The sequence below is a fragment of the Vipera berus genome (assembly GCF_964194415.1).
Source record: "Vipera berus genome assembly, chromosome: 3".
Taxonomy (NCBI): domain Eukaryota; kingdom Metazoa; phylum Chordata; class Lepidosauria; order Squamata; family Viperidae; genus Vipera; species Vipera berus.
In genome coordinates this window covers 170,061,365-170,075,385 of record NC_138204.1, presented here as the reverse complement: position 1 = coordinate 170,075,385, position 14,021 = coordinate 170,061,365, and the positions used below count along the sequence as shown (strand labels likewise).

The 14,021-nt window shown below is 35.2% G+C and overlaps 1 protein-coding gene across 1 annotated transcript in view; it reads left to right on the top strand.

Moving 5' to 3' along the window:
- Positions 1 to 14,021, top strand: part of ZNF521 (zinc finger protein 521) — a 321,090-nt gene that overhangs the window by 270,022 nt on the left and 37,047 nt on the right. The window contains exons 5-6 of the mRNA XM_081325811.1: positions 2,849 to 2,980; positions 6,864 to 6,979. Coding sequence (XP_081181937.1) covers positions 2,849 to 2,980; positions 6,864 to 6,979 — 248 coding nt within the window. The remainder of the gene's footprint in view (positions 1 to 2,848; positions 2,981 to 6,863; positions 6,980 to 14,021) is intronic.

Sequence of the window (14,021 nt, the reverse complement as noted above, 5' to 3'; positions counted from 1 at the left end):
AGATGTTTTAACTTGATCAAGAATTAGCGTTCAGATTTTTTTAAAAAATCAATGGATTTATGGGGATATGAGTTACCAAGGAATGCACTGCATTCAACAAGCATAGCACATTTCTTCTTCTCAGCTAGGAAGTATATTTTCAAATCACGTTCAAATTCAGGTAACCAAAAGAAAGTCCAGCCTTTCACATGCCACTTCTGTTTTGGATTTTATGAATATGTTGATGCAACTAAACTTCCTAAAATACTCCACTGCAAATATTTATTCCAAAGTAAAACTGTATTTATTTAGTGGGATTTACTTCCTGATCTCAGTGGGAAAGATTTTACACCCCAACTGCACTAGATTAATACCTGGAGAAAGAAAAAGGTTTTGGGTCACACACAATATTTTTTTCAGAATTGCCTATTTGTGACTTAGGAGTAGTCTTCCTTTCTGCAGAAAGTTACAATTTCTGACCAAAGAGACAACTTCTTTGACTGCTAATATAATTGCTCTCACTGGCTAAAAATATTACACATCGGCAGGGTTTTTGCACATATATACCGTAGTTATGTAATTCTTTTAGCTTAACCATCTCTGATAATGTTGTTAGGAATGAGGGAGCTGGTGCAGCAGACAGCAGTAATTTTATGTTAATTATGCCTCTTTGTATTAAGGATAAATCCCAATCATTTTGAGCCAAAACATCAGGAATCTAATCACTTTTCTTGGTTTTAGTTTGTCATAGTTTGGGAGAACAACTCAGTGATGAGGTTAGATAGTTTATTTGTTTGTTTGTTTTTCAAATTTATACAGTTGCCTATCTCACATGAAATGACGCTGGGCAACATACAATAAAGACATAAACTGAAGGCCATACTTACCGTAGTTTAATTGTTGCCTCCTATCTTTTCATCATTTCTTGGGAGTCAATCATGGAAGGCTGTGTTACTTTAGGCATGGTGGGACAATTTAGTATTCAGTTGATAGCTGTTATCTTAAAATACACCAGAGTGGTGTACTAGATGCAGTTGTTTTGTGAGTGTGCATGTGTTTTTCTTATTAACTGGCTAATATATTTACGTGTCAAACCAAACTGTAGATATAACACAATAGTGACACAGAGGAGGACCTTTTCTAAGATAGGCTGAGGGAATTGAACCCTGTACAAAAGAGCTGGGGGCTGCATTTTACCTAGCAACTGTTTCTAAGTAGGACAACTGATCACTGTTCCCATGGTGGAAGAAAAGGAGCTTGCAACATTGCTGAGAAGAAAGACTAACGTTAGACCTAGGATGAACAGGGAGGGAGAAAGGGCACCAAGGGCCTGCAGCTGATAGCGGGGGAGGTTTTAGGATCAATTTGGTAGTACTTGGAATGCCTCTAGCTGGGGAAAAAATGAAGGACCTCTGAGACTCTCAGTAAGATGGTTACTAATAAGGGGAGGAGAAAGCCAGTTTAAAGATAATACAGACTTTCATATTCAGGACAAATATCTGTTGTTCCGTGCAAGTTTTTAAAAAACAGAAACCTTAATATTTATCAAAAGTAAACATTAGTATGATATGTGGTAACATCTAAATAAAAATGGAATCTACAAATTCTTTCACACCCATTACAATCACTGTCTTTGCAGCTGACAAGAAGGTGCATGGTTGAAGTTGTAACATCTGTCAGAGAGGAAAGTTTATAATGAAACAATATAAAAATAAGATAGGAAAGGAAAGGTACCTGAACACTTGCTTGTTGCTTTATAGGAACTTTCTGCATGATAGTTTTGTAGCCCATCAGATTTAAGAAAAACTAGACAACTAGTTGGATTCTCATTGGGTCATCCTTTGAAAAATAGGTAGTACAATCTGATGTGACAGAATGAACATTAATTTTTTTTACCCCAATGTTGGATGGTCCTGTGATGATCTAAGAAGAATATGTATCATAAATGAAAACAATAATTGTAGTGGCAAACAAACTTCAATAATGTCAGTGTTTATTATCTAAACTGATATACAGAATAACCAAGGGTGAGCACAAAAGCAGTGGGAAAGGAGTGACTTCTGACTTCCTCCCTGCTTCCCTGTTGATTTTGCTTGTGGGAAACTGCAGGAGCATCAAAAATCAGGATCCCATTACTGTGGGGACATCGAAACAGCCACCACTTTGCAAATAAACTGATCTGAACAATTTTAATTCTACAGGACTAATGGGTCCCAGATTTTTTAATGCATTCTTTAAGTTAGTAGATGTTAGATAACCTTGATTCAGAAATTGTTGTGGTATAATGCTCTGCTCAGGATAACTTGAGGGTATAAACAAACAAACAGATAAACATGAGCGTTATAGTTGTATTTAGATAATAGAAGTATTTGAGTTTTCTTCACTTTTGTAGCATCCAATACTTGGTAGCTCTTATTCACATAACCTGTATATAGAGTGATTGCTGCCAAAACAGAACCGTAATATGCACCCTTATTCTACTGTAGACTTTGGTGCAGAATAAGTTCTACAGCCAAATCAAGGGCACCAAGATAATTATCTAATTAATTAAATCTAATTATCTGATTAATTAAAACTGGATGCATGTGCACACACTTATATTACCAGTTGTGTTCAATTACATTTATATTGTTAAATCTAGCTGCATTTACTTCTAATTCTTGGTAGCAAGCAAATGTTTTAATAGCAACAGATTTGGAGGAGGAAGAAAGGGTTGCTTTGGAGCACTTCTTGAAAAGTTGTTTAATATGTGATATTTATCATATATGATTGCTTTATTCTCTTGCAAAGTGTCCTGTATTTTTTGACAAAACATTAGAGGGCAGGCATAACCAATAATGATACATTTTCTCCAATTTTACCCCATCAGATGAAGGACTAAATCATGAATGCAAGTTGTGCAACCAGACATTTGATTCTCCTGCCAAACTCCAGTGCCATCTAATAGAGCACAGTTTTGAAGGAATGGGAGGAACCTTCAAGTGTCCAGTCTGCTTTACAGGTGGGACTCTAATAGGACTCATTCATTGTGCACCTTGGTTTTAATTGACTCGTGTATATTCTTCAGTGATATCATTTATACCACACTATTGAAATCGGGATTCTATCTTTTCAACATTCCTCTCTCACAAAATATATATTTATCTGATTTGTAGGATGGGACTCAGAGATGGGATCCTCTTGCTGTGTAATAGGTTTTCTGCTTATTCAACGTATTGGGGTAGAATGGGATGGGATTTCTGCCTCCATAACTGCATTCCTGGATGTCATATCTTTGGCTGGCTTGATACAGTTTTTCCACTGGAACACATAGCGTTACAGAGAGAACTAGGGTATTACTATTATGTTTTTCACCCTCAAAATACTGATAAACTGCCAAGACTGTTTTATTACTTACTGAAAATATGGAGAAAATAAACAGTTAGTTTTTCATATTAACAGCAGGAGGCTGAAAATAGTCTGTCTTAACCTTTTCTTGCCCAAATCTTAGTAACTTTGAACCTTATTACTGGTTTTTCTTGGAAGCCAATACTTACTTTAATATCTGTTTTTAAAAATTTTAAAAGCAGTATATGATACAATATTGGGGAAAGCACCTGATATTCTCAGGTGAAGAAAATAAACAAGTTTGGTCTAATGTAGGGGTCTCCAACTCTGATAATGATTCTCAGCCCTTTGGGAGCCAGACTGTGCAAGGGGCAGGCAAGTGCGCAAAGCTTCATTTGCACATGCTCAGGAGCTAGGATGCAAGCATGAATCCATCCCCTTCCCCACATTGCCAACGCTGCTGCTGCTGCTGGTCCATGGAGCCATAAAGTTGGGGACCACTGTTCTAATGTAACTAGGCTAGAAACCAGGAGACCATGAGTTCTAGTTCAGCTGAGTCATGAAAGCTGGTTGACCTTGGCCCAGTGACTCTCTCAGCCAAATCATCTCATAGGATTGTTGTGAGGAAAATAGGAGGAGAAAGGAGAATTAGGTATGTTAGCTGCCTTGAATTATTTTTCAAACTAATAAAGGCAGGATATAAATGAATATGTACAGAAATAAAAAAATAGGCTACACATGTTGAGTATGACTATATTTGGGCTATGCATGGCACTGGTATTTTCACCACCAAAATTAGTGATGTTTATTACTGAAATAAATGTGTGACTAGTTTTGCAGAAATTAGGAATGAAATAAAATACATCTATGTGCAGGTGGATTTTTATCCTATCATTTACTACCATCAGTGACATTAGTGCAATACTCTAAAACAGGTGTGTCCAACCTATGACCCATGGGCCACATGCGGCCCTGGAAAGTTAGTAATTCTTGCCTCCAAAGTAGTAAACATTAACTATATTATATATTTTATATGTGGCCCAAGACAATTCTCTTTACTCAGTGCAGCCCAGCCAAGCCAAAAGATTGGACATCGTGCTCTAAAACATAATCCTATTGATTGTCAATTAAACGATCATTGCACCACTATCATAAACTACCATGCTGAAATCAAAAAGACACTCTCAACTCACAGTATGCGGATTCCTACACCAGACTAAAATATGATGATCAAATACATCTAAATGCAATACAAACAACACATGGCTATCTGTGCCCATACAGCTTGCATGTTGATTCATTATGAGTAGTCAGCATAATGACTTGCAGCTGAGTCACTCTTTTGAAATATATGAAAATAAATCTTTCCTGCTTAATCATTATATAATGCATGCTGCTGCTACTCAGTGATAAGCATGCATTTGTGACTTTTTTCAGTAAATCATGAGTACATACTACCCTTTCGATCTAAATCTACATCCTCCAAATTGCCTTACTTTTAGATTATTTTCAGCCCACGCAACAGCAAATCATCCACTACTTTTCCTTCTGCAACCAAACTAATCCCATGCCATTTTTCCAGTGCTATCGGAATAGGGACTCAATCACATATCATTCTAGTGAAAGAAACCCCATCTGTCAGCTTTTTACAGATCCACTTCCTTTAAGAGAAGGCCTCTTGCACAGTGTGAAACACAGACACTTTCTGGATGAAACATAACTTAAAACTATAATTGGAAATCTAACCATTTAAGGGCTGCATAGAAACATTTTACTTTTAATAGCAGTAATGCCATTGAACTTTACAATTTGAAAATAATGTCTAGATGCAGGATCTGTTTTCTGAGAGTAAAGTCAGCAGTCTGCACAGCTGTGTATCATCAATAGGATGCATTTCAGGATTATTATTTCTACACTGAAAAGAAAACTCCAAAATGTTATTTCTTGTTCTTTGGCAGCACTTTCCCCAATAAAACAGAGGCAAGCCTTGCTGCTATTTCTAATTATTGCCTCCTACTTACTAGTTAAACATTTTCCCTCTGTATTATAACATTTAGTTACTTTTCAGCACACAGGTTGCTCTAATAATGTTTGAAGCTAGTTTTGTTTTCAACAGTGTGCCTGTCAGCCATGCTAGTTTGGTAATTCCCACAGTTGAGTTTTTGTTTTGTTTTCCACATTTTTCTACATGTAGACAGAAGTCATTAATGTTGAGTTTATATACTATATTTATACCTAAAGTGTATTGTAGGCAATTTTTAATACCATTTGTGATTCTAGAGCGTAGGTTTTGGCTGTGTAATAAAACATTAGAAAAACAATCCTATTTCTGTTTCTTTCCATGAATAGATTTCCCAAATAACAACAAAAACAACATTTCAGCTAGAGGCTTTATAAAATGTTTTCAAAGTATTGAAACTCTTACTCCAATATGTATGTTGAAAATGAAAACATTTTTTTTTGCTGATGGGGTAAATAGATACAGCACATTAATGATAGACAATGATGTTTTAGGAGTAATATGCTATTAAATTTATACAATGTGCAGAATATTATCACCAATATAAATTTTATACGGAAAATGGAATCCAATAATTTTAATGTAATGAAAAATGTGATTAAAATGTATGACTCATAAGAGCCCTGTTCTAATTCTTTCTTTGTTGTTGGCATTCAATTAGAATTATTTTAATGATTAGGAATGGAGTCAAAGTTAAATGCCAGCATCTTTAATAAATCCTTACTCTGCCTATACAAATTAATATTGTATATGCAAACTTTTTTTAGGTCACAGTGCACCAGGCATCCATCAGAAGTCAGTGCTGCCAACCCAAACACTGCCTCTGGCATATACAATTTAATTATTAATACTATGTCTCCTAGGTAAACTGTTACACAGTCTTAGGGCCTTGTTTGTAGTCATTAAAATTGAACGTGTTTATATTATTGAAACCTTTGCATTCAGTGTGTACTCAGCGTTGATCTTAAAGTATCCAAAGAGAATTTACCTGTAGTTCTGTTTCACATTTATAGATATTGCCCCAATATAGCTGTGGGATATAATTTTTAACATTAATACATTTCTGTACAGAATTGTTTCAATACATTAACACATTTCAATACAAGATAGAATCGGCTACTTAGGCAAATGCACAAAACAGGCTTTAGAATCTGTTGCTTCCAAATTTTTCAGTAGCAAGATTTTTAGCGTTGAGTTTTAGTGGAGTATGGTTTAATTTAAAATTGTTGTGGTAAAATGGGAAAAGTACGCTTCTAACTGTTTGTGATTTAAGTCTTATTTGATTATGTTTTTACCAGACATATAAGCATGGTTCTTTACAAAGAATAGAAAAGAAAATTAAGACTTGAATGTCGAGCTGAATAATCATGGCTGGTGCCTATTATAGCAACAGTGTAATCAGAAATTATAGGGTTCTTTGATAATTGTACCCTTTGCAATTGCTGGGAGTAATGAGGAAATGTTCGCTGAAAAAAGTCTTTCAATGTAATAAAATGAACTAACAAAAAGTTCACATTTTCCTTTTTGATGTTTCCAGTATTTGTTCAAGCCAACAAATTGCAGCAACATATTTTTTCAGCCCATGGGCAAGAAGACAAGATCTACGACTGCACACAATGCCCACAGAAGTTCTTCTTTCAAACAGAATTGCAGGTATTTTGCTTTTCCTCTGTTTGCATAGAGGTGGCATAAAATATATTATTCATTAGGTACTAATTATTGGCTAAATTGCTCCAATGTATTGGTTTCTCTGAAGTTCTACAATGCTTCCTGAGAAGAGGGGTAAGGAGAGATGGATCAGTAGAAAAAATATATGTAGTCAGACCACAAAGTGAACTAAGTTGTTTCCAAGAACTTTAAAGCATGTAAAAGGGGGTATATAAATTAGAAATATTTTTTTGTATTTTTTTAACCCCAAACAGATAATTGCATTTTGGAAGTTCTACCAAACAGTTTCTGATCAGCTACTGTTTGACAGAAACAAAAGCTGAAACATTTTGGTTCTTTAAGGTTTCAATTTGAACAATACTCATAAGGATCCTGGAGTGCTTTTACACCTCTTCTGCATGGTCTGGCAATGGCCTGCCCACCTCCTGATCTTGCTTTCCTCTTTTTCCTCCCACCCCTGCTTTCCCACAAAACTACTGCCAGGAGTGAAGTTTGCACGTGCTGTCACCAACGAAAATCCTTATCTTGGCTTTTTCATTCCATATGCAGATGATATAATCTGAAATATGCATGTTTTAGGTTGGACACAGACCTCCCAAAGCCAGCTGTTCTATGCCTAGATTTTTGTGTGCATGGAACATCCATATTATAGTGTGGATTTGGAAAAGCTGGTTAGTTCATTTCCATTTCCCTTCTCTACTAAGGATGGTTAGAAAGCTATAGTTTTTCAGTCTCATAAAGAAGCAACCGCTGTATATGTATCAAATTTAAATAACAGCTGTAAATCAGAAACAAAAAAGCCTCACTCATTTCATAGAAAAAGAATTGGCAGCGCTACATCCGTGGGTGCCAAACTACCTGCAGGAGACATAGATGGTGTCTGTGAACCCCAAACTAGCAACATCTGGAGAATTGTAGGCGAGAATGCCACAGTCTCATGAGGTTATACAAGAATCAACTCATCAGGGCCTCATAAGATGTAATTGTTTCACAAGATACCTACCATATTTTTTAAAAAATATATTTTTGGACAACCAAATGACTGTGTGATTACATTGTCATTTAAAATACTGTTGATTTCTCCCACTTACATTTTTGTGTAGAACAAAGTGATCCCTGGAAAGCAGTTGCAGCTGCTAATATCTTGATCCAGCCATGAAATCACTTGAAACAAACCATTTGTTTCAAGTATTCTGAATTTCATTGTATGAATTTCTACAGTCCTGAACACAATACTTTGAAAGCTAATATATTCTTTATAGTAGCAGATAGAATCTGTAATTGCTCAGTCCCACAAATAATTCCACATCCTACAAGCAGTTGCTATTGTGTAACATTTAGATGTAACTAATTAAATGTAGCTATAAAAGGGCAGCAGGAATTTGGAAAGCACAGGCATGACTCTTGCATGAGCAATATTTAAAGCAGGGGTCCCCAACCTATGGGCTAGCACTGCTGTGCAGGCACTAGCAGCCCCATTTGCACATGCGTGGGGGCACTAGCACCGCCACCAGGACCAGCGGATGCTAGCCCGCTTGCTCATGCTTGTGGGCACTAGCAGCCTGTTTGTGCATGCTCATGGGTGCTAGCGGCCCATTTGCACATGAGCACAGGCACCAGCATGCTGGTGGTGGTGTGGGTGCACATGGCCCGTTTGCTCATGTGCACAGCCTGTTGGCACATGCGCTCATGCCATTATCATGCACGCAGCCATTTGTACTTGCTCACGCGGGGCTGTGTGCGCACACATTTCCCTGCTTCTCCCTTTCCTTCTGGACCGCCAAGGCTGAAAGGTTGGGGAGCTCTGATTTAAAGTGCTTGTTTTAAAATGGGTGGATTACCACCTCTGCTCCAGGGGCTGGCACCAGCTAATGTTCCTGACTAACCCTGCACAATATGGCATATGAAAAAGGAAAAAGCTACTGGATAAAACAGAACAAGAATCAAATTTGGGGCCTTCAATACTACCGAAGTATTGAAGGGTCATTACAGGGACAAATTAGGTAGAATTTAATACAATAAACTTGATTTGTTTCCTCAGTTAGTCTTTGTTCTCAGTAATAGGAAGGAGGTACAATATGCAACTATGCATCAGTACTGTAACTGAGAATTGTGATTTTTATTGGTATAAACCCTATCCTCAATTTTGGCTTGACACGATGACTAACTGTGACTAGTTTCATAACCTAGAGATTTTTTCTGTTCTGGTATAAATAAGATCACTTCGTTCCAGCTTCTTACTATATCAATCATATTTATTTGATTGTAAATACAAATGCAATACATTCACATATCCAAATTAAAGCATTTCATGTGCAAATTAGTTGAATCAAAAATTTTCTAGAGGTGTAGAACTAAACTGTAGTAATTATTTTGCTAGCTGAATAATAAAATATTAAAAGTTGGGTAAGGCTTAAAAATACTGTCTTAATTATTATGTTACTCAATAGGTCTATTAGTCTCATAGCAATTCCCATAGCTTGAATATTTCTGATAGAATTCTTCTTATCAGAATTTCATCTTACTTGGCAGTCTTTTTCTTGAACCTAAAAGAAAGTTTTGTCCTTCATTAAAAGTAATAATGTTGAGTCAGTGCTATTTTGTTGTAAACCCACATTCTGCTTTCAGTGGGATACTATAGAGATTTCACTAGAGAGAAATGGAAAGAAAGAAAGTCTAAAGATTATTATGTGAAGATAGAATTTTTTTAAAAAAAATGGGTAAGCTGTTACTACATAGCAACTATGGATTTGCTAAGAAAAAAAGATTTCTATTTCACCTACTGAAAATTAAGAAAATTGCTTATCTAAAATTATTGAACTGGTTTTTGGATTCATAAACAAGCTACAAATAGTGATGCAGCATTTTTTTAAAAATAAGATGAATGCACCCAGTGAGATAACATGTGGAAACTTATACATTCATAAATTCCACATCATAACAACATACCAATAGATTGATGAATCTAAGCATCTAAAGTTGTTATTGTATCATATTTACCTTGATGAAAAGTAATAAAATACACCAAAGCTGATGATTATGGATGAAATAATATCTATTCAAAGAACTATTTTCTATAGCTTTTAAACTAATCTAAGTAAGAAAAACCAGCTTAAGCAAAATTCGCAATGTGGCTTCCCATTTCACCTGCAGTTGATTCTATAGGTCCTTGTGGCATGCACTTGTACTATAAATGCAAATGATAAAACACACATAATCTTAATTCCACCTACTTTTCTTGCAGTGGAAAATGTGTATTGGAAACTGGCACTAGATTGTGCTATAAAAACGGCTGATAAAGTTTTTTGTTCATTAATGTGTGCCTCCAAACAGCCATTGTCCTTGGACAAGAATTCAATGCAATAGTGGCTTTTAAATGAAAGGAGTTATCATAACCTTAGCAGGGGCCAGTTTGTTTATAGTTTCTCAGGAGTGTCCCCCCCCTTCTAAACTTATTCTCAACAGATGGTCTAGCGTTCAAAATGTTTTGTGTATATCGCTTCATCACTGATAGGTACAGCTTTAACTGTGATTTAGTGAAACACTGAACTGAGCTGAGTACAGAATTTCGGTGAAGGCCAAATAAACTAATATAGGTTAGCATTGCAGACTGGGATTAGATACAAGAGCTATGAAAATATGATCACCATTGTGAAATCATTGCAATCAAATTTAGGTGATCTTAATGCAGCATGTGGCTACTATTAGTAATTAATTATTCTGGTAGGACATATGAAAGCAGCTTTAATAAGTCAAATTGTAGCTGCATGTTCAGAGCCCTAGTTTGTGACATGTATTGTATATTTTTGGGAGAAAGAAACAGGTTCATGGCAAAAAAAGATTATATAATGTAAAAGAAAATGCTGTACAATTTCAATTGCTTTGGCTTAAATAAGAAGTATAAATAACACATCAGATAGTAAATGAAACTTCTGAAAGAATAGGAAATATAGCCATTTATCCTTTATGGTAAAAGATAAGATATAATTACTTTTCAAAAATTAGAAAATGCAGAGAATGAGAATTTAAAACTGTTCAGTAAAGTGATAAAGGGCAACAAAAGGTCATGTAGAGGCCAGATTTACAAGTAAAATTCAACCGGTTGATTTAGGAGAAATGTGCACTAAATTAGAGGTAAGCAATGTTTGGCCTCCATATATTATTGAACTGCAATTCCCATCATCCCTTACCATTATTAATGCAAGTTAGGCCTAATAGGAACTGCATGAGATTAAAAAGATTCTTTCAGTTCAGTGATTTTATGCTAATAATAGAACGTAGGGCTTTTGCTGAACCAAGAAACTTCTGTTTTGAAAATATCCAGGAGCACAACCCCCCCACACACACACACAAACACATACATATACACAGCTGTGTAGATTTATCAAATACGTTGTTCATTTGTAAGCACTGAATTTTCAGTGTTTTATTGGCTAGTCTAAGGCCAACAAGAAGAAGATTTGCGTAGAAGAAAATCCATATTATAGAAGACAGAGGTTGGGTTCACACACTAATTTATAGTGTGGCTTGCTTTGTTTGATCTTAGTTTTTTTAGTGGTTCAAACTTCTTTTTAAATCTCAGTGTATGATCCCAAGAAATTGTGGCTTATTCAACTAGACATTGCTAAGCAAACTATGGCTTAGTACAATGACTAGACCAAAACTACCTGTCATGTCTGTTTTATTGCATTATTGCATTCTTTATGCAATTTTGATATAAAATCTAAAATCCATTCTGTGTTAGCCAAAAAACTAAACATTTGGAGTGACATTTTAAGCGTGCTGCCATTTACAATACTATTGCTAATGAGCTGCCACTCATTAGATTGGAAATTGTTTGCATTTAATTTTGAGACTGACACTACAAAAGCTTGCAGTCTGTTCCTAACAAAAGAGATAATAATGGAGTTGAAATCGTGTGCTGACCGCAGTATTGCCCCAACAATTATTGATAAATCATATAAAGAGTGGGAACTTTCAACTGAAGCAGATTAAATGTGAAGAATATATTCTTAAGGGGAAAAGGCAAGAGTGTTTCTTTAAGTAAAATAAAGAATTAAAGTTGACAATTCTGAATCCCTGGAATGTATGAAAAAAAACTGCCCTTGTTTTTCAGCCCCTGAAATTTATCTGCAATTGCACATTAGGTCAAACTAATCTTTTGACTTATTTTTATTTAAAAGAAAGCCTATATGAATTCCAATTAACCTCAGTCAGCTGAAGTGAAATGGTTTCACATAATACATAATTTAGCCTTATTTCAGAAGTCACCAAGTTGGCTAAATTCTGGCCTAGCTTCTACACAAATAAATAATCAAATTGGAGTTTGCGTGTAGAACCTCCTTGCTGTTAATTCAGGGGCCAATAACATTGTACCCTTGAGATGGTTTAGATTAAAACTGACACTAATGTCCGCTGACATTAAGAGACAAGGGACAGTAAAGGATTATGGGGACTGGAATATCAGATTGCCTAACTCCGCTTTAACAAATATGATTGTGTGTCTTCATATCAAGGTGATTTCTTCCATCTGTGATGCAGGAGATAAAAAATAGTAAATTAGTGAGGTTTGTGGATCATAGAGTCTGCTCAAAACCTTAATTTACTGGGGTATAGAAACTAAATTTAGACACAGTAAAAAAAAAAGGGAGGGGTTGAAGCTTCTTCTAAGTCTCACTGAATTCTTGGCGACAATATGGACAGTTCTATATATTTTAATTGGCAACGCTAAAGAAAATATTTGCTGCTGTCTCCTTCTATAATATATGTTTCCCTTTCCACAGGCCTGCAATTTTTTGGTGATCTATCCAGGATCAACCATATCCAAACTTGCTTAACTTTTTCAAGTTTAGCCAAGGATGGTTTGGTACTGCCTCTACTGGGCACAGACTTATAAGTGATGTGCTATTTTCCTGGCAGTCCATTTCCATTTCCCCCAATAGTTAACATGTATGTAGTTTGGTCTGAAAGAAATACTTTGGGAGAAATATTTCTTCTTTGTACTTTTTTTTCTTTTTAAATCGTATTTTGAAATTTTAATGTTTAAGAAAAGAATGCTTCCGATTCCTTCCACTGCTATTTTTCTCCCTTGGGAACTGAAGGAATTTACAGCTATATTAGTCTTTCATAAGGTAATTCATTCCTGAAAAAGAAACTTCCTGATCTAGAGTGTGTGAACTCAACCTGCCTTTGATTGGCCTATTCAAATGTAATCACTCCCAGTGGGTAGGTGGTTCATTAGTCCATGAATATTTATAGCTCTTAGTAAAATACACTACATCAGACTGTCACAGTTACATTCTCAAAGTACCAAGAAGTATGTAAAATGATTAAACAGCTTGGCTATTTCGATGTAGACAATTGAAATATTTTTTCTCCCTACAGGGGCAGTTGTAATCATGTATAGAGTAACCTTTCTTTTCTTCAAAGGGTTCTAAATATTGTTTAGCTATAATGTCATTTAATTTCACTATACTTTGAAAAAATTCAGGATCACGTGTCACTTTGTAATCTGGATACAATGCAATAAGTAAATTGCACAGATAGCAATCATTTAGATTTAGTTAGTGAATATGTGTGCTTTCGTAAAAACACTGTACTATGCAGTAAAAGGAAACTTGTTTATGCTATTATATTTTTAGCCTACTTTTCAAGGGAAGAAAATGTTTTCCATTATGGTTGAAATAAAATAACTATTATGCATAATACTGAGAGGAAATATGAGACTGTCATTATAGCAATTTTTACATTTTTTTTAATGTTTTATAAGTTTTCTTAAAAAAAAAGTTCCAGAAAGTGAAAATAGTTTGCATTATGGTAATACAAACATTCAATGGAGTGTTCAGAAGGAAAGATTTTTAAGTCCACAAAATTCATACAAACATTGCTACTCAAACTGTATTCCTCAACTTAGTAATAAAAAGTTCTGTTAGATGTACTAGTTAACTATTTACTGTCTAAAAAACATAATTTATATCTAGCATGATCAACTTCTTTGCTTTCTAATTCATTCATAGTTGGAATCTCA